Below are 19184 nucleotides of genomic sequence, written 5' to 3' on the forward strand. Positions count from 1 at the left end.
AGGATGATTTGAGCTCATATACAGCTAATACTGACAAATGTTTGTTGAAGTGGCAGAGTTAATGTACTAATTCATGAAATAGTAGTGCAGCAGAATCTTTAATTCTTATTAATGACTAGGAGTGTAAATGAATTTCTGAGCTCTGCAAACTAGCAAGTAATCAATTCAGAATGTTATATATAATATATACAATCTACTTTGCTTATTTATATGTGGAACCCAGTTAGCTACTTCTTATACTTGGTCCTGCTGTGAAGGTAGGGCACTGGACTCAATGACCTTTCAAGGTCCCTTCCAGTTCTAGGAGATAGGCAATCTCCATTAATATTTTTAATTTATTTTTTAAATATTTTTTATACTTATAAAAGTTAGAGTTCATTTTATTAAATGAGGAGGCCTCTATATCATGAAGACCCATAACAATGATCTGCTCTTATTGTTGGGAAACTGGGAGAGGCTGCTTGTTTCCATGTATGAATGATAGAAAGCAAACTATCCAGTTTCTATTGTATATAAAACTTCTTGGGTAAGTAGATAAAAATCAGGATATAGTTTACAATGGTGATCTGTAAAGGAAGACCCAAGCATTAACTCCCCCAACAGATTATGTCCACTTGTAATTTTTTAAGTTTTCCCCCCTTTTTAAAATTTATATATACTCTTTATCTCTCTCTGATGTCTTTGGCCAGGTCTATACTAGATGCTGGAAGGTCGGCTTAAGGTACGCAACTCCGGCTATGTAAATAACACTAAGGTGTTTTTCTTTTTTTCAAATCAGACAGGAGAAGACAAGAAGTAATGGGGTTTAAAGTGCAGCAAGAGAGTTTTAGATTAGACAATAGAAAAAACTTCTTTACTGTAAGTGTATTTAAGCACTTTACCTAGGATGGTTGTGGAATCTGTCACTGGAGGTTTTTAAGAACATCATCTGTCATGGATGGTCTCTAAATAATACTTTTAAGTCCTGCTTTGGTGCAAGAGCCTGAATTATGTAACTTGTTGAGGTCCTTTCTAGTCCTATGTTTCTAGGATTCTTTTTAAATACTAGTGGCTTTAACACTCAGGAATATCCCGACATTAACTAATCAGTATTTGTGCTTCTATGATGGGGGAAGAATGGGAGTGGAATAAATATAATTTTCAAACTGAGTTTCCAAATGATGATTAAAGATGATTCTGTCTAGTATTTAATGTGTCCTTTGGGTTAAATTCCTGGGGTGGAAGAAAGCTTTTTGGTAGATAATGGCTGAAGATTTAATCTAGAAACTGAATAAAGTCTATTGAAAAATATAGCTTACTGTTTATAGAAGCCTTTAGTTTTCCCTGTGTTTTTTAACCTCCAGTGTTTTTCTGTTAGATACTCAGACTTTGTCGTTCATGAAATAGGAAAAAATGGGTGCATAAGCCATTTAGATGACTTTTCTGTTCCAGTGGATGTTGAGGTAAATTTTGAGTAGCTTTCCATACTATACTTTTTTTTTAATTAAAACACTCATGAAAACTTGTTCTGACTGGCTCTTGTGCGTTATTGTATTCTTTTGCATATATTAGGACACTTCAGAAGAAATATTTACAGTTTTGTCAAATGAAGACAAGCAGCACTTAGAAGAGCTCCAACTTTTTAAGAACAAAGAAACCAGTGTTGCCATAGAGGTAAAATGGTAAAACAATAAAAAGCATTTAGTTAATGTGTTCTTTTTTGGGAAGGAGATGGGTATGTGCAGGGAAAGGATGTTAGTTATCGATGTAATTTGATCTTTATATTACAGTAGGATATGCTAAAAAGTTGTAAATTTAGGACTTGATCATGCAAAGACAAATGTACACTGAACTGTGTGTGTGAGTACACACCTTGGTTTCACTTGCATAAAATATATTTTTATGAATTAATTATAGCAAGTAGGACATGTCCTTTGAATTATACCTGTTTTCTTAAGATTGGTTTTTGAGCAGAAAAATGATTTTTTTGTGTTTTTAAAGCAAAAAGAAAAGTACATATGACCAAATTAAAACTGTTGTTATCAATTTTCTTTGTTAAATGTAGGTTATTGAAGACACTAAAGAAAAAAGAACTATTATCCACCAGGCTGTGAAGTCTTTGTTTCCTGGATTAGAGACAAAAACTGAGGACCGGGATGGGAAAAAATACATAGTTGCTTACCATGCTGCTGGGAAGAAAGCATTAGCAAGTGAGTTTGTTACTATCACCATCATTTCATGTTTATAGTTGAACTTCAATTTAAAAACAAAATGTTTAATTATAATCACGTAATTGCGGGGATGTTATAATTTGGATTTGGAGGCTGTTGCATAACTCTGTACTGATTCACCCAGTTATATTACTGCTAAATGACACAGGGCATCAGTTGGGTATACTAAAATACATCATTGTAGATTTCTTTGTTTTTTGTTTTTCCTTTTTCCTTCAAACCACTAATTAAGTAGTGAGTAGCAAAAGTAAAAGTGTTTTACTGGGATTATGGCATGAGAGGTATTAGGACCAGAAGAAGACTGAAAACAATCAGTCACCCTTTATAATAGCCCATAACTTATTGGAAAACTGTTCTGGTTCCCCCCCCATACACTCCATCTTCAACATTCATTCGGGGTAGGACAAGAAGTAATGGGCTTAATCTTCAGCAAGGGTGATTTAGGTTAGGTATTAGAATAAGAATCTAATGATCCGCGTAGTTAAGCTCTAGAATAGGCTTCTGAAGTAGGTTGTGGAAATCCCTAGTTCTTTATGTTGAGTCAAACTGTTCGTTAAAATGTCTGTCAGGAAGACTCTGGGTTGGTCCTGCCTCAACTCAGAGGGCTGGTCTTATTGGCCACACAAGGTCCCTTCTGGCCTACATTTCTATGATTCTGAGTGCCAAATAGACAACATAGAAGTTTTTGGTTTTTTAATTCTATAGTTACTGTTTAAATGTAGGCCATATGAACCTAATTGGATCCAAATTAAGTTGTCATCATTATGAAAACTATAAATTTCACATTTTCTCTGTACAGTGTTTAGCACAATGGGGGCTTGATCAGTGAGCAGGGTTGGTAGGCAGAGCAGTAATACAAATAATAATAAATTCAGTGAGTGAAATCCTGACTTCATTAAAGTCAGTGGCAAAGTCTCCATTGATTTTAGTGATGCCAGAATTTATCCCAATTTGTTCAATAACTTTCAGGATTACATTTTATTTAAATTAGAGTTTTCCAGTACCAATTCTTTTCTAAGATACAATTTTTTTAAATGGTTGAATGAGCTTGTGTTTTCATTTAATGGCTACACTGTGGTATGACAAAATTAAAGTTATAAGTAGAAAGCTATCTGTATCCATCGTCATCAAGTATAGTAACTACATTTGTGTAGTAAGAATAATGAGGGATATGGTAATATCTAGGGGTATGTCTACATTACAGAGTTTTGTCGGAAAAACGGCTGTTTTTCTGACAACCTGAGTTATGTCCACACTACAATTGCGTTCTTCCGAAAGTAAATCGAAAGAACAGAGGGGTTTTTCCAGAGCTGGTAATCATCTTTCTACGAGGAAGAAGCCTTTTTCCGAAAGAGCTCTTTCAGAAAAAGATGTGTGGGGATGGGGAAGAGAGGGAGTTCTTTCGCAAGAAGAGGAAAGAAGAAAAAGCACAGGTGTACTGGTGGCTATTCCACCCATAGTAATCACAGCTTACATGCGAGATAGCGTCCATTCAACGTGGACGCTATCTGTCGAAAACGAAGATGGCTTTTTCGATGTGCTTTCGCAGTGTGGACGCTCTCTTTCAGGAGAAGTTTTTTCAGAAGATCTCTTCCGGAAAAGCTTCTTGTGAAATAAGCCTGCAGTCTAGACGTAGCCTAGATCAGTGTTTCCCAATTGGTGCTCCGCGGAACCCTGGGGTTCCGCAAAGCACAACGAGGGGTTCCACGAGGAGCCAGCGCTCTCCCGCCGCCTCTGAAAAAGAGAGAGAGAGAGAGCCAGCTAGCCAGCAGAGGCATGAGCGGCGAGTTGTGTGGGCTCGTGGTGCCCATGCTCCTGCGATAGCTGGAGCTGGTCCCGACCCCGTGCGCGTCCTCCCAGCCCGGCCCCAGAGCATCTCTCCCCCATCCCTGGACCCGTGCGCGACCTTCCCTGAGCTCCTCCTGGCTGGCTGCTGCTGCCCTGCGCAGCACGCTCAAACCAGCGGGTGGACAGATGCCCAGACGTGACATAACGTCACAGCCCGGGATTTTAAACTTGCTGGGCGCTGTGATGCGCCACATGGCTGAGTTGCGGGTTCGGAGTCCGGGGATAGAGCACAGATTTTGGCCCCACAAAGTGGAAGGCAGAAGGTACGGGAGAGGAAAAGGGAGGGGGAGGGAAGGGAAGGGGCTTCTGCAGAGGGAAAGGGGAAGGGCTGGGAGAGGAAGGAGCTTGTGTGGAGGGGAAGGGGAAGGCACCCCGGGAGCACCGCAGATTGGCCGCCCGCGCTCTGGGCACTTAGGGGGGAGGGCTCTGGCCCCGGGCGCGCGGCGCTTGGGGGGAGAGGCGCCGGCCCCGGGCGTGCAGCGCTTGGTGGGGGGCGGCCCTGGGCACGTGGCGCTTGGGGGGGGGGGGAACGCCCCCAGGCACCCGGCGCTTGGGGAGCCCTGTCCCCGGGCGCGCAAGTGTCCCTGCCCTGTGGCGCCCGGCGGGCGAAAGGGACTGGGGTGGAGGAGAGACAAATGGCAGACAACAAAGAAAAGGGCAGGAGGAGAGGTGTTAGTGGGAGGGGGACAGGGTGATGCTGGGAGGGGGGAGGGTAAGGGCATTGGGGGCTAGAGGGGTGAGGGGAGGTGCTGGGAGAAGGCTTGAAAGAAGGGGTGGGCATGAGGAAGGCTGGGATGGAGCAAGTCATGTGTGAGGGCACAGGGGCAGAGGGTGGTGAAGGGTGGGCATCAGGGAAAAATGGAGCGAAGGGGGAGGCACCAGGAGGGTGCAGGGGTAAGAGAAGGTACAGGTGCCAGGGACCAACCCAGCAGCACCCCATCTGCTCTGCCCCAGGCGTCCTGATTCAGCCGCTGCTGAAACTGACCAGCAGCGGCTGAATCAGGACCAGAGCAGCTGGGGTGCTGCTGGGTTGGACCAGTAGCACCCAGAGCGGCGCTGCGGGACCAACTGGCAGCACCCCAGCTGCTCTGCCACAGGCGTCCGGAGAAAAGCCTAGTCTGCTGGGGGGGGGGGGGGCGTACTAGCTGCACCCCCCACACCGCAGCAGACCAGGAAGACACGGGCGGCGGACCGAGACGCACCGAGGTCCCGCCGCCTGGGTCCTCCGCGGCTTTGCTCCCCGTCTCCCTGGTCTGCTGGAGACCAGCAGACCAGGGAGTCCGGGAGCAAAGCCTCTGAGGACGCCGGCAGCGGGACAGCCGCGGAGCGTCTGGGCTGTCCCGCTGCCGGCTTCCCCCGCAGCTTTGCAAAGCCTCGGGGAAGCCGGCAGTGGAGCATCCCAGGCACGCCTGGGCTGCCTCGCTGCTTGAGCCCCCCCCCGCAGGTTTGCAAAGCCGCGGGGAAGCCAGCAGCGGAGCAGTCCAGGCGCGCCTGGGCTGCCTCGCTGCCCGAGCCCCCCTGCGGCTTTGCAAAGCTGCGGGGGGGCTCGGGCAGCGAGGCAGCCCAGGCGCGCCTGGACTGCTCCGCTGCCGTCTTCCCTGCGGCTTTGCAAAGCTGTGGGGGGGCTCGGGCAGCGAGGCAGCCCAGGTGTGCCTGGACTGCTCCGCTGCCGGCTTCCCCGCGGCTTTGCAAAGCCGCGGGGGAGGGGCGGGTGGGGGGGCTCGGGCAGCCCAGGCGCCCCTGGGCTGCCCGAGCCCCTCCGCGGCTTTGCTCTGCGTCTTCTTGGTCTGCAGACCAGGGAGACTCAGAGAAAGCCCCAGAGTACACGGGCGGCAGGACTGCGAGGTCCCGCAGTCCGTGTACTCTGGGGCAGCCCCGTTCGTAACTGCGGATCCGACGTAAGTTGGGTCCGCGTAAGTCGGGGACTGCTTGTATATAAAATATTGTGTGCCCATTATCTGACATCTTTGACAAGTTGGTAAACAGATTTTAAGTCTAAAGGTTGGCCTAAACACAGAATTTCAGCAGTTTAATTCAGGGTTTGAGGCTTTCATAAACTGATTTAATTAAATGAGGGTGGCAGGCTGTGTGGCTGCTCGAATTTTGGTTTTAACGAGGCTTATTTCAGTTTACGTGAAATCAATTAGGAACAGATTTCAGATGGATAATATCTCATTATCAGTATATGGGCTCAAAAATTTGTATTGGAAATTAAATAGGAACTACATATGCTACTTCAGATAAGATTGTGTTTTATTTGATTTTTTTTAAAGCAAATATAAATGTCTTATGCCCCATGGTGGCGTATTTAAAGTATCAAAAACCCATTGCAAATTATTATTACACGTGTAAGATTTATCATATGAATGGTGTCAAATTAGTCTTGTGTTTGCATGCTTTGTGCATGGAGTATGCATACATGCAAGTACAAAAAAGTAATTTCCAAACAACTCTGTTTTCCTTTAGGTTATAATAGTCTTCCTCAGTTTGTCCTGCTGATGTTTACATTCCTTAACCATTTTTATGGCAGAGTGCATGTATTAAGTTGAACAACTGCAATTAAAAGTTACTTTGCAAATACGATTTGAGAAGATCTTAATTGGTGTCCATTTAAAAAAAAAAAGTGTGTCTCTAGAGGAAAAATATTTTCGGGATCAACTTCATAAGTTGCAGTAGGATTTATTGTGTTTTAAACATCGATTCTTAGGCCCTGATCCTGCAAACATTTACATATGTAAGTTGAGTAACTAAGCATGTGCAAAATATTACTGAGTGTGCATAAATGCTTGCAGAATGAGGACAGTGGACTATATGCTCTTTGGGGCGCACATCTAAGTTTATATCTCAGTCTTGTGTGTATACAATGTCTAACAACTGGGAACTCAGTACTGAATGGGACCTGGCAAGAAACACTTGAAATATATAATAATCTGTTCTTATATGAAAAACACGCTGGGAGTGCTTGTGGGAATAAGGGTTACAAGAATGTTTTCCCACCCACTAAGTTGCAAGTGCTTTTGTATGTATGGTATTTGGAGTACTTCAGGCATGGACTTACTACCTCAGTAACTTGTTGGCAGTGCTCTCCATCATTGTCCACAGTGACGTTTGTTGTCCCTCAGATTGAAGCTTTCCACATACTGTATTTACTGTTTGCCTCTGCACGATTCCATTGCATAGCCATCTAAACCACTGTCACCAACCACGTAATTGTTGGATGCTATAGAATTCTACAACATAAACAATCATAACCATAAACCTGCATGTTCACCTCTAAAACCCGTTAATGGTCTAAAAATTAAACATTGCTCTCTTGTGCTCTTTATGCTATACATTGGGACAGAGGTCAGAACTGCAACAGGTAAGGCATGTTGGTATTTCATGGTGATAAAATGAAATGCCAACCATTCAGACACACTAAATAGTGAAGGCATTGGCCAAACTAACAGTAATTAAATATTAAATGTGTGTGTAAGCAGTGTTAAGTTTTGACAGACATTGACAAGACTAGCGCTGCACTCTTCACACGTTTAATTAGGGGTTCTTGTCTTGCAAGTTACTTGGTGCTGACCCAGTGGTCCACCCATGTGCTAATGGCTTGCAAAATCAGGACCAGGGCTGGATTAAGGCACAGGGAAAATTGGTGAGGTCCTAGCACCATTGAAATTAATGGTAAAACTTCCCTTGGCATCAATAAGGCAGGATTTCACTACATAGGTCTGCGTTTAGAGTCCCATTTCCCAGAGTCATGTGAGTTTTACATCAGTATCTAAGATTCATGGGTTTCATATAAAAAAGCCTTTGTAGTTGCAATTAAAAGCTTGGAAACATGAATTAAAAATAAGCAGTACAGGAATGTCTGAGTGCGCAATACCTCTGAGAAGTATGAATAGCCTTATTCATCTCAATGGGGCATTGACTCCCAGATCCATTGGACTGAGAGACAGTTGCAACACCATCCAGGCAGAAGATCATGTGTAGCTGGAGAAAGAGTGTGGAGGTAGTCTCACCCACCTATCCAAGTAGATACTCACTGACTGCTGGGTAAGTATTGTGAGGTCTTCTGGTGCCATTCCTTCTTTGGTAGCGAGGAGAGGGTACTCCAGCCACTACCACTCCTAGTGGGATGGATGGGGCTATAACATGGGCATTGAGTAGTAGTAGCAGATGGAGCTGCAAAAAGTGCATATTTTTCATGTTTCATAACTGCCAGAGACACAAGGTGGATGAGGTAATATCTTTTACTGGACCAGCTTTTGCCATTCAGTACTTAAGAAAGTCACGTCTATTAGCTTCCATCTGCTTCTAAGAGTCATCTGTTTGAAAATGGACACTGCAGTGGCAAATGAACCCTTTTTGCAAAAGATAACAACTGATACTATAGTTTACAAATTGTTTTTTTGTATGTCTTAATGCTTTGTTTTTAAAGATCCAAGAAAACATTCATGGCCAAAATCTAGGGGAAGCTACTGCCACTTTTTATTATACAAGGAGAACAAGGATACGATGGATGCTATTAATGTATTATCCAAATTTTTAAGGTAGGAATATTATTTTATTGCTTTGAGAGAGAACAAAAAATATTTGGGGATAATGTAAATGTTCTGCTTTGAAATCTTCGTGCCAAAGCCATGCAGGAAATGTATTATCACAGTATATCTAGTATTAGAAGGTTAGTCTGAATCTGCAAAAGTGATGAGTCCTATGGCACCTTATAGACTAACAGATTTATTGGAGCATAAGCTTTTGTGGGCAAAGACCCACTTCGTCAGATGCATCTGATGAAGTGGGTCTTTGCCCACGAAAGCTCACGCTCCAATAAATCTGTTAGTCTATAAGGTGCCACAGGACTCCTCGTCGCTTTTACAGTATATCTAGTAATGTAGCAGAATATTTTTCTTTTACAAGGTCAAACTTGAAATGCTCTGCTACATTTGGAAAAATGTAGGAAAATCGTTCTAAACAATCAAAAATTATATACTGTCAGACCTGGTTTTTACTGGGGGAATGATGTGTGTTTGACCTTCTAATTTGCATGAAGACTACAAACTGCCTTCTCTTCATTAGGACTTTACCTTGAATTGGTGCGTTTTTAACTGAAGTGAAGTATGTGCCTTATTCTCAGGGCTTATTTATACTTGAAACAGCACAGCGGTGCTGCAGCTTTGTGCTGTGGCACTTGAGTGTAGGTACTGCCTAGCCCAACAGCAACTCTCGTGTAAGTGATCTGTTTTCCTGAGAGGCATTAGCGAGGTTGAAGGAACAGTTGTTCTATCAGACTAGTGTGCTCTATTCCAGGGTTAGATCAGCCTAATTACATTGCTCAGGGGAGTGGACTTCTCACACCCCTGGGTGATGTTGCTAAAAAGTTAGTTACAGGCCCTGGTGAAGACACGGGCATGCAGCATGACAGTGTGCAGTTGTACAAACATATAGTGGGTGCACATAAGTGTTGTTGTGGTTGTTCATATACAAATCGGTTCCTTTAGCCGTTGTGTGTGGGGCAGTTCAGATTATAGTAGCATGTGAATTTAAAAACAATACCTCCATATCTAGTAAACAAGCTGTCACTGATGTTTGTGTATCTTTTCTTCCCCTCTAATCAATGGCACTCTACTCACTAGCTGTTTAAGTGAGAGTTCACAATCCAAGCTTCTGTTTGGCTCTGAGAATCAGCATTGCAGTGCTGAAAGCGATACTTGCATTTGAAAGCCCGGGTGCTTGGGAAACATGCTATTCTAGCAGTCCATATAGCGCTTGTTAGAGAACATCCATATAGCGGCAATAGTATACATACATATTGGGATAGCGGGGTATCTACTGATAGCAATAATTCCTCTCATGTTGGGGATAGCGGGGTATCTACTGATAGCAATATTTCCTCTCATGTTGGGGATAGTGGGGTATCTACTGATAGCAATATTTCCTCTCATGTTGCATAGAATACAAAGGAAAATGACAATGTTGAGAGGGAAAGAAACAGAACAATATTGAAATGCATCCATTATGTGCTTCCATGAGTATGTGTTCAGTATTCAAATAGCTGCATGTGGAGATAAATGCACTATTTGAATTTCAAACAGAAAAATAGGCATGCACTGCGGGTTTTTTAATAGTTATTGATTGTTGTACATTATTACATTGAATTTGTTTACTGTATACATATGCACAGGCGCGTGCACACGCACATAGAAGAAGCAAAATATTCAAAGTAACGGTGACCATCACTATCATAAAGGAGTCCTCTTGCCTATAGACAGTAAAGTAGAACCTCAGAATTATGAACACCAGAGTTTCAAACTGACAAGTCAACCATACACTTTATTTGGAACCAGAAGTTCATAATCAGGCACCAGAGACAAAAAAAAAAGCAAATACTCTATAGTACAGTACTGTGTATAAACATATGGGACTAAACAAAACTAAGGCAAAGGTTGGTTTTTTTTTTAAAATAAAAGAGATTTGACAAGATAAGGAAACTTTCTATGATCGTTTAAATTGAAATGGTTAAAAGCATCATTTTTCTTTTGTATAGTAAAGTTTCAAAGCTGTGTTAAGTCAGTTTATAGATATTTGAAAAAACAAACAATTTTTTGTTCAGAGTTACAGACATTTCAGTGTTAAGAATAACCTCCATTCCCGAGGTGTTTGGGATTCTGAGATTCTACTGTATTTGCTAACAAAATATATGGTAATTTTTATGGTGCATTAATTTAGGTTTTTTGTATGTAATATGCTAGTGAGATTACAATTTCTCTTTGACCTAAATGGATGGGGTTTGGGTCTTTTTCAGTGTCAAATCTGATATGTTCATCACTATTTTGTTGTTGTTTTTTGTTTTTAAGAGTTAAGCCAAATATATTTTCATATATGGGGACCAAAGATAAAAGAGCTATTACAGTTCAAGAGATTGCTGTTCTTAGGTAAGTATAAATATATTGCAAGTAAGTTCTTATAACAAGATAACTTGACTGTCTTAATAAGCACATTTAAGGCTCTTGTATAACATTTAATCCTCATAAAACATGTTGATTTATTAAATATAATATGTGCACTCTTTGTTCATTCATAAATATCAGGAACTTCGTTTCTGAGAAGTTCGCTTTTCATGGGGAAAACACTATTGAATATCAAACAGAAGTTGCTAAGTCAGAGTCCAATTCAATGATGAATTTAAGCACATGCTCTACTGCTTTGCTAAATTTGGATCATCTTTTTTTTCTATATATAAAAAAGTTTTCCCTGACACGTGACAGAATGATGTAATCAGGCTCCCTGGCCATAAAAGCCACCAGAGAGATGGGGTTTGGCGAGTGTAACAAGCACGTGGCACAGCCCCCTAATAGTTACAAAATATTAATGTTATAGACACTATGAAACTCCTTTATTTCAAAAAGTTATCTAGTAAGTGTTCATCTTGGAAAACCAGAGGTACTCACACTACAGCTTCTGTCATATGTAGGTTGCATGAAGTCCATTGAACATAGGAACAGCCATACTGGGTCAGACCAAAGGTCCATCTAGCCCTGTATCCTATCTTCCAACAGTGGCCAATACCAGGTGTCCCAGAGGGAGTGAACAGTATTGGTAATCATCACAATTCCTCTCACGTCATATATTCCCAGCCTCTGACAAACAGAGGCTAGGAACACCTTTCCTACCTATCCTAGCTAATAGCCATCGGTGGACCTAACCTCCATGAATTTATCTAGCTCTTTTTTGAACTCTGTTAAAGTCCTAGCCGTCACCACATCCTCTGGCAAGGAGTTCCACAGGTTGACTATGTACTGTGAGAAGAAAAACTTCCTTTTGTTTGTTTTAAACCTGCTACCTATTAATTTCGTTTGGTGATCCCTAGTTTTTAGGTTATGGGAACAAGTAAATAACTTTTCCTTATTTAACTTTCTCTGCCCCAGTCATGATTTTATAGATCTCTATCATGCCCCTTCCCTTAGTCTCCTCCTTTCTAAACTGAAAAGTGCTAGTCTTTTTAATCTCTCTTCAAATGGGACTCATTCCAAACCCCTAATAATTATTGTTGCTCTTTTCTGAATCTTTTCCAATGCCAATATATCTTTTTTGAGATGAGGCTACCACATCTGTACATAGTATTCAAGATGTGGGCATGCCATGGTTTTATAGAAGCAATAAAATATTCTCCATCTTATTCTCTATTCCTTTTTTAATGATTCCTAACATTCTGTTTGCTTTTTTGACTGCCGCTACACATTGAGTCGATGTTCTCAGAGAACTATCCACAATGACTCCAAGATCTCTCTTGAGTAGTTATAGCTAAAATAGTAGTAAATTGTATGTATAGTTGGGTTTATTTTTTTCCAACGTGCATTACTTTACATTTAACAACATTAAATTTCATTTTCCATTTTGTTGCCCAGTCATTTAGTTTGGTGAGATCTTTTTGAAGCTCTTCACAGACTGCTTTAGTCTACCCCTTTCTCCAGATAATTTATAAATAGGTTGAATAGGATTGGTCCCAGGACAGACTCTTAGGGGACACGGCTAGTTACTTCTCTCCATTCTGGAATGGAGCTGTAGCTGAGCCAAAATTATTCCCATCCTGTATAACCCTTGCAAAGTATCAGAAGGATACTGAATGGTGGTGTGAGATCCACATAGCTGTTGCTAGTGTGATGCACCCTGTTGCTAGGATCACCTCTACTTCCTTCCCTATCCAACTTCCTCTGAGCATTCAGGAAGGAGAACCAGAACTCCCTGCTCCTTTCTCCAAGGAGAATGAATGAATGGGTAGGAACAGCTCCTTCCTTGATTAAATGGCAAACACTTTATTAACACAGAGTTAAGGTTGCTGGTAACAGCTCATGTCCTTCTAGAACAATGAAGTCAGCAGAATTGAAAATCATGAAAGAAAGTGTTAAGGTGTAAATGCTGTGGAACCTTAACTCTGCCCCCTTGGAGATGGGAATAGTGACTGGAAATTTCTGTGACATGGAGCCACAGCTACATTGAATGGTGGAAGAAGTAGTGGGGGAGTTTATGTGATATCGGGAGATCTGGGTCTGACTGAGCTTCTCCCCTCTTTTCTTGGAGTGTTATCAAAGGAAAAAGGCTTGTTTGTACCTGGGACTTCAGTCTGCATCATTTCAATACAGAATTGCATAAGTGGTGTTAGTAGCAGGGTATTGAAGTCTGTTTGCCATAAGTATTTCCAGTACTGAGGTAGGATATGAGAACAACCTGTGAATTTAATGATGAGTAGGGGAAAGATTTGGTTGGTATCCTGTGCGAAAGTTTTGTAAAGAGTAAGTGTGGTATTCTTGTGGGAGAGTAGACTCTCTGTTTGAGGTTAGGGCTCATGTAAGTAGTATTGTCCATTACAGTGAAAAGTCAGAGTGTAGGTTATGTCTGTTGTGGGTGTTTTGGGACAATGCTCATAGGACAGCGTTAAGGTTACATGGGCATTTACTTAACTATGTATTTGATGGCCTTCAGAAGGTTGAGGTTGACTGGATTCATGTTTTGGGAGGGCATGCGTTATCTCAGGCAACCTTAACTCTGCATTAACAACATGTTTTTGTTTGGGTATTGTCTGGGGTTTTTACCATTTTAATTTGCTCTTTGTTTAAAAATAAAAGAGAAGTGTTTGTTGGTAGTTAATGGTTATTTAGATAGCTGTAGTGTAGATGTCGTTGTGAGAACTATATCATTTTCAGCAGGGCAACTGCACCACTGCAGCACTTTTGGTGAAAATTCTGTGTTGATGTGAGAGAATTCTTAGCTGAATAATTCCTGCCTCTGTGAGAGGTGGTAGCTCTATTGGTGCATGAAACTGTCGACACTGGTGCTTAGGTCAATATAACTTAGGTTGCTAAAGGATGTGGATTATTATACCCTTGAGCAATGTAAATCACACCAAAGTAATTTGTACTGTAGTGCACCTAGGTTTATATGCTACTGTGACAAGGTAATAAGCAGAAGAACCTAGCTTTTAACATAGTGCTTCTCATAGGTGGATCTCAAAGAGCTTTACATCATCCCCATGTTACAGTTGGAAAGATGAAGTACAGAGCATCAAAGTGACTTGCCCAATGTCACCAGAAGGCCAGTGACTGAGCTAGAAATAACCCAGTTCAGTGGCTTTGCTAGACTGCACAGTTGCTGTGTGATTCCTCAGTGCTTCCCCTCCATACATATTGTTGTAGTGGATTGGGTAAAATAGTTATAACATGTAGTTGCTAAAAGGACCAGTGAGAGAAATCTTATCCTTGAGCTGTGTCCCAAATGTTTTATTTTTTGGTGGTTACCATAACTTCATTTGTGTGGAAGAAGACTGGTGTGTTTCTCTCCTTCTCCACTCTTGCCTCACCATTCCCTCTAACCTGTAGTGTGCCCCCCTATTTTCATGCAAGAAAGTCAATAATACATAAGACGGTTCTCATTCCGGTCATCTTTCCTGTGTTGCTGCAGATGTATGGCCCATGCAGCTTATTGGAAAGCCAAGAGCTACTTTGGTTATGTAGCCTGAGCTGCACACTGAACTGGTTCCCCTTTCCTACTACCCAGTCCAGGTGGGACTTTGAGCTGTCCCTATTTCAGCCAGATGTTACTGGAAACCCTTCTCCTCTATTCCAATGGGGTGATATGAACCTTAACTATTCATTTCTGGATCTGTGTTATTTTCAGGTGTCCCCTCCCAATCACAGCTTACTTGGTGAGCAGAAAGCCTAAGAGAGAAAGGTCCCTCAAATCCCAGAATAAACAGCAGGCAGGAAGAAGGGTTCAGACCCAGTAGATTGGGTAGGGCTCCAATGCACCTACACAGAAGGGGGTAATGTGGAGTTGACAGGCCTCTACCCCCCCATTTCCTCTGCTTTCCTTCATATACGTTGTCCAACCGCTTTCATCCTATCTCCTCTTACCTTTTCACCTGAGTCCTTTACCCCTCCTTCCTCTCATTCATTCCCATTGATCTGCTTTCCCATACCTTCAGAAATAGTTTGGGCATGTTCTGAATTATCTGCTGTACTCAGATTACATTTTCCTCCCAAAAAGCAAACCAAATCAAAGCAAACCAAATCTGCGTTGCTCAAGGCAGATTTCCCCCAAATGTTTACATTTCATTCTTTGCTTCTACCCAGTGTAGATTTTAAAGTTGATAGTATCTGTGAACCTTATGAAATGCTGGGGGGCTTTTTTGGGGGGGAGGGAAGAGATGAATCTCAGGGACTCTTTTTGCAAATTATTTGGATCACAAACAATACCCTATAGTCCCATGACATATTTCAGATTTCAAGACATAATCTTTGTAAGGATATAGATTTAAGAACACTTACAAGAGTCATCCATCACACAGAAAGATCATAACCACAGCAGAGCTGGTGTTCTGTTGTAATGGTTTGTGAAATTAGAGGGAAGTTGGAAGGAAGAGGCTCTTCGCATCTATATTATAGATGCAAGGCTCTGAACTGTGTGAACTGCTCCAGTCTTGGCAGCGGGGAGGCCCCATCCTTCCTCTTCTGTGTGGGAGAGCTTGTGAGTGCAGCAAGCCTGCCTGTTAACTCTTCCTCCAGATCTCAGTGGTGTTTTCTTGGTGCATGTAAGCTCAAGCATGTTTGCTCTCTGCTGCCTTTCCCACATAGAGGGACAGGCCCTGCCCCAGATCATGGCTCACATGGTGGGGCAGGGAGATGGGCTCCCAAGGAAAAAAGGTCTGTCAGATCCGAATTCACGTGGGGGTGTAGGGAAAAGGGCTCAGACACCTCTAGAGGCATATCAGAAGCTCTCTGATATCTGCTGACATGAGGAGAGGCATGGAGGGATCGAGTGGGGTCAGACTCCTATAAACAAGCAGAGGCTCCCTATATCCTAACATGTACGTAGGGAGCAGGGAAAGGAGCTTAGACTCTCAGAAATGCAAGTTCTCCATATCTTGGCATATATGATGAAGAAACATAGGTTGGAGCCCTGGAGAGGTCTGGACACCTACATCCTGGCACATACATGGGAAGGGAATGTGGGGCTGACCCATATCCACATTCTTCTGTTACTCACACCCAAATCTCTCTTCCCAGTGGCTCAGCCTGCTGTCTTAGATGCCACCCCATCTAACCCCCTCACCCTTGCTTGACTCTACTCATACCCAGTTATCCCCTTTCCTATAATTGACTTTCCCATTTCTGTGCCTGAGACCTCTCCCTCATTTCCAGCTACCCTTGTTCCCCAATTACAGACAAATGAGAAATATGGGGTTTACGGGGTGCTCCTCCAAGATATAGAGTCCATACCCTGCGGTAGCCTAAAGCCTGAGTTGTGCTTTCATACAGTGTGGTCATGAGCCCACTTTGCAGGGAAGTTGCAGGCTAAATTACTCATGCAGATAATCCTGGTGTGTGTTCTCACAGTTCCCCTGCCTCCTAAAGCACCCAGAATAGACGTTCCCCAGCCAGCCTGTCGCCGGCGGCTGCGGGGGGCTTTCCCTGCCTACCTGCAAAGCGGTGGAGTGTTTGCAGCTCGCCGCACCGTTCCCTGCTAATTCCCCCTTGTTAGCAGCCAGCTGCTGAGCACAGACGGACGCCTTGCCCCCTCTCCTCCGCCCCTGCTTGCAGGCCGACGGCTGGGTTTCCCCAGCCAGCCCGTCACCAGCAGCTGCGGGGGGCTTCCCCTGCCTCCCTGCAAAGTGGTGGAGGGTTCGCTGCTCGCTGCACTATTCCCCGGCAACCCCCCCTCACCGGACGCAGTGTGGGTCCTGGCAGACCCGTCACAGGGGCATACTCCCAACCCAATCCCCCTCCCCTTCCCCAGAGCCAAACATCTCCCCTCCCTGCTGTAACCCAGTCCCTTTTCTCCCCCAGCCTTATGTCCCAGTCCCAAGCTGGCTGCTAACAAGTGCAGGCTGGAGCCGCGAGCGCACATGTGGCTCTCAGCAGCCCAACCCAGAGAGCGGCTGACCAGAGCACTTCCGGGTTCCAGCTGATGCCTATTGGGAGTTTTACTGTATTCGTGAGCAGATGAATACTGTGCATGTGGTCATAGCGCTCCTCCGCTCACTCACGTGTTTATCATGTGTTAACAAACTGCAACGTCTTGTACTGAAGTTTCTTGCTGTGTATTACTGTATCCCTTGTCATGAGAGGAAAGCGTAAGGAAAGTGATACATCTGCTTCTGCAAGCAAGAAGCATAGACAATCGTTTACTTTAGAAGAGAAACTTGAAGTGATTAAGCGAATTGAAAAAGGTGAACGCACTTGTGATATCTCCTGCGCTTTGAATATGCGTGAGTCTAGTGTGCGCACAATCCGTGCCCAAGCTGAGAAAATTAAGGGAAGTTGCAAAAATGCAACCCCAGTAAGTGTGAAGAAGGCTGTGTTCGTACGCGAACTAACCTAATGGAAAATATGGAGAGGCAATTGTCTATGTGGATTGAAGACCAAACATAATGAAAGATGCCAGTGAGTTTGGCTGTTATTCAGGAAAAAGCAAAAGCTTTATATGATGCTGTTAAAATAGAATTGAATGAAACTGATGCAAAGCCATTTAATGCAAGTCATGGTTGGTTCAAACGCTTTAAAAAGCTTTCAAACTTACATAATATAAAAATAACTGGAGAGGCTGCTGCTGCTGAATCATTCCCAGTGATATTTGAAGCTATTATAAAGGAAGGTGGCCATTCATCAAAACAGGTGTTTAACCTGGACGAAACAGGACTCTTCTGAAGCGCATGCCAGCACGCACATATATCTCTTGTGATGAGGCTTATGCACCTGGTTTTAAGGCTGCAAAGGATCGTATCAGAGTGATGCTATGCACCAATGCCAACGGGGATTGCAAGCTCAAACTGGTAGTAGTTTCTGCTGATCCTAGAGCTTTAGCTGGGTATTCAAAGGATCATCTTCCTTTTGTTTGGAGATCTAATGCAAAAGCATGTGTCACTGCAAGCATCTTCGCAGACTACTTCTGCAATCACCTAACTGCTGAGTTGAAAGACTACTGTTTGCAAGAAAATCTTGCTTTCAAAATGTTACTACTTCTAGATAATGCACCAGGGCATCCTCCTTCCCTTACTGATCTGTCAGAAAACATTTGTGTGTTATTTTTACCTGCCCATACAACCTCGTTAATTCAACCTCTTGATCAAGGAGCGACAGCTGCTTTCAAGGTGTATTACTTGCGCCGTACTTTTGCTAGGCTTATAAGGGAGACAGATGGCGAGAATAAGCCTACAATCAAGGAATTCTGAAGAAAATTTAACATTAAAGATGCTATAGATATTATAGCAAAGGCTTGGGCAGAAGTTTCATCGAGTTGCCTTAATGCAGTTTGGTGCCGTATATGGCCTGCATGTGTTCACAAGTTTAGGGAGTTTGACACTGAAATAGCTAAAGCTAAAATGCAGATTGTAGCCCTAGCCCATGAAGCAGGATTAGAGAAGGTGGATGCTACTGAAGTGCAAAGTTGCTTGACTCTCTTGGGGAGGAGTTGTCTATCGATGAGTTGAAGCTTCTGGATGAGCAGTGGCTGGAAAACAAGCCTGAATATGCTGAGCCAGTTATTCGAACATTATCAATGAAAGTTATGGTTGAAGCATTTAAGCTTATAAGTGATGCAATAAACATTTTAGATGAGAATGATCCTGATCGTGAACGGAGCTCAGAAGTAGCGAAAAGCTTAGAAAGCGCTGTATCTTGCTACCAGAAACTTTACCATGAAAAACAAAAAGCAGCAAAGCAGCTCTCTATCAAAAAAAATTTTCATGTTCAACCTAAAAGAAGATCATCTGATGAACAAGATAACCCTGTTCCATCTACATCATCTAATGTTGACGTTGATGACTCAACACCAACAGAAAATTGACTTTGACACTGTTGAAGGCAAAGGAGGAGCAAGAGGAGAGTTAAAATGGATGTTGTTCTCTTTCTCACTTGTTAATGATGTTATTTGGTTCCCTAAACTGTTAAAAGTGTTATAACCCCCTATCCCTTCCCTGAGTGAGTGTACAAGAATGTCTGAAGTGGACACCAGAGGCAGGAAAACTCTGAGGTAAACACCAGGAATAAACAACAGTGCACACGGTCCCAAGAGGCCCAGAGACTCAGAAGCTGCATGTAGCTGATCCTTAAAGGAGTGAGGGATAGAGACACGGTTGGTTGA

General features: G+C 43.0%; 1 protein-coding gene across 1 annotated transcript in view; it reads left to right on the top strand.

Moving 5' to 3' along the window:
- PUS7 (pseudouridine synthase 7) overlaps positions 1-19184 on the top strand; it is a 44744-nt gene that overhangs the window by 11243 nt on the left and 14317 nt on the right. Inside the window, exons 4-8 of the mRNA XM_075912019.2 lie at positions 1358-1442; positions 1552-1653; positions 2045-2189; positions 8488-8599; positions 10904-10981. Coding sequence (XP_075768134.1) covers positions 1358-1442; positions 1552-1653; positions 2045-2189; positions 8488-8599; positions 10904-10981 — 522 coding nt within the window. The remainder of the gene's footprint in view (positions 1-1357; positions 1443-1551; positions 1654-2044; positions 2190-8487; positions 8600-10903; positions 10982-19184) is intronic.

Source organism: Pelodiscus sinensis, chromosome 1, assembly GCF_052426305.1.
Source record: "Pelodiscus sinensis isolate ZL-2025 chromosome 1, ASM5242630v1, whole genome shotgun sequence".
NCBI classification, from domain to species: Eukaryota; Metazoa; Chordata; order Testudines; family Trionychidae; genus Pelodiscus; species Pelodiscus sinensis.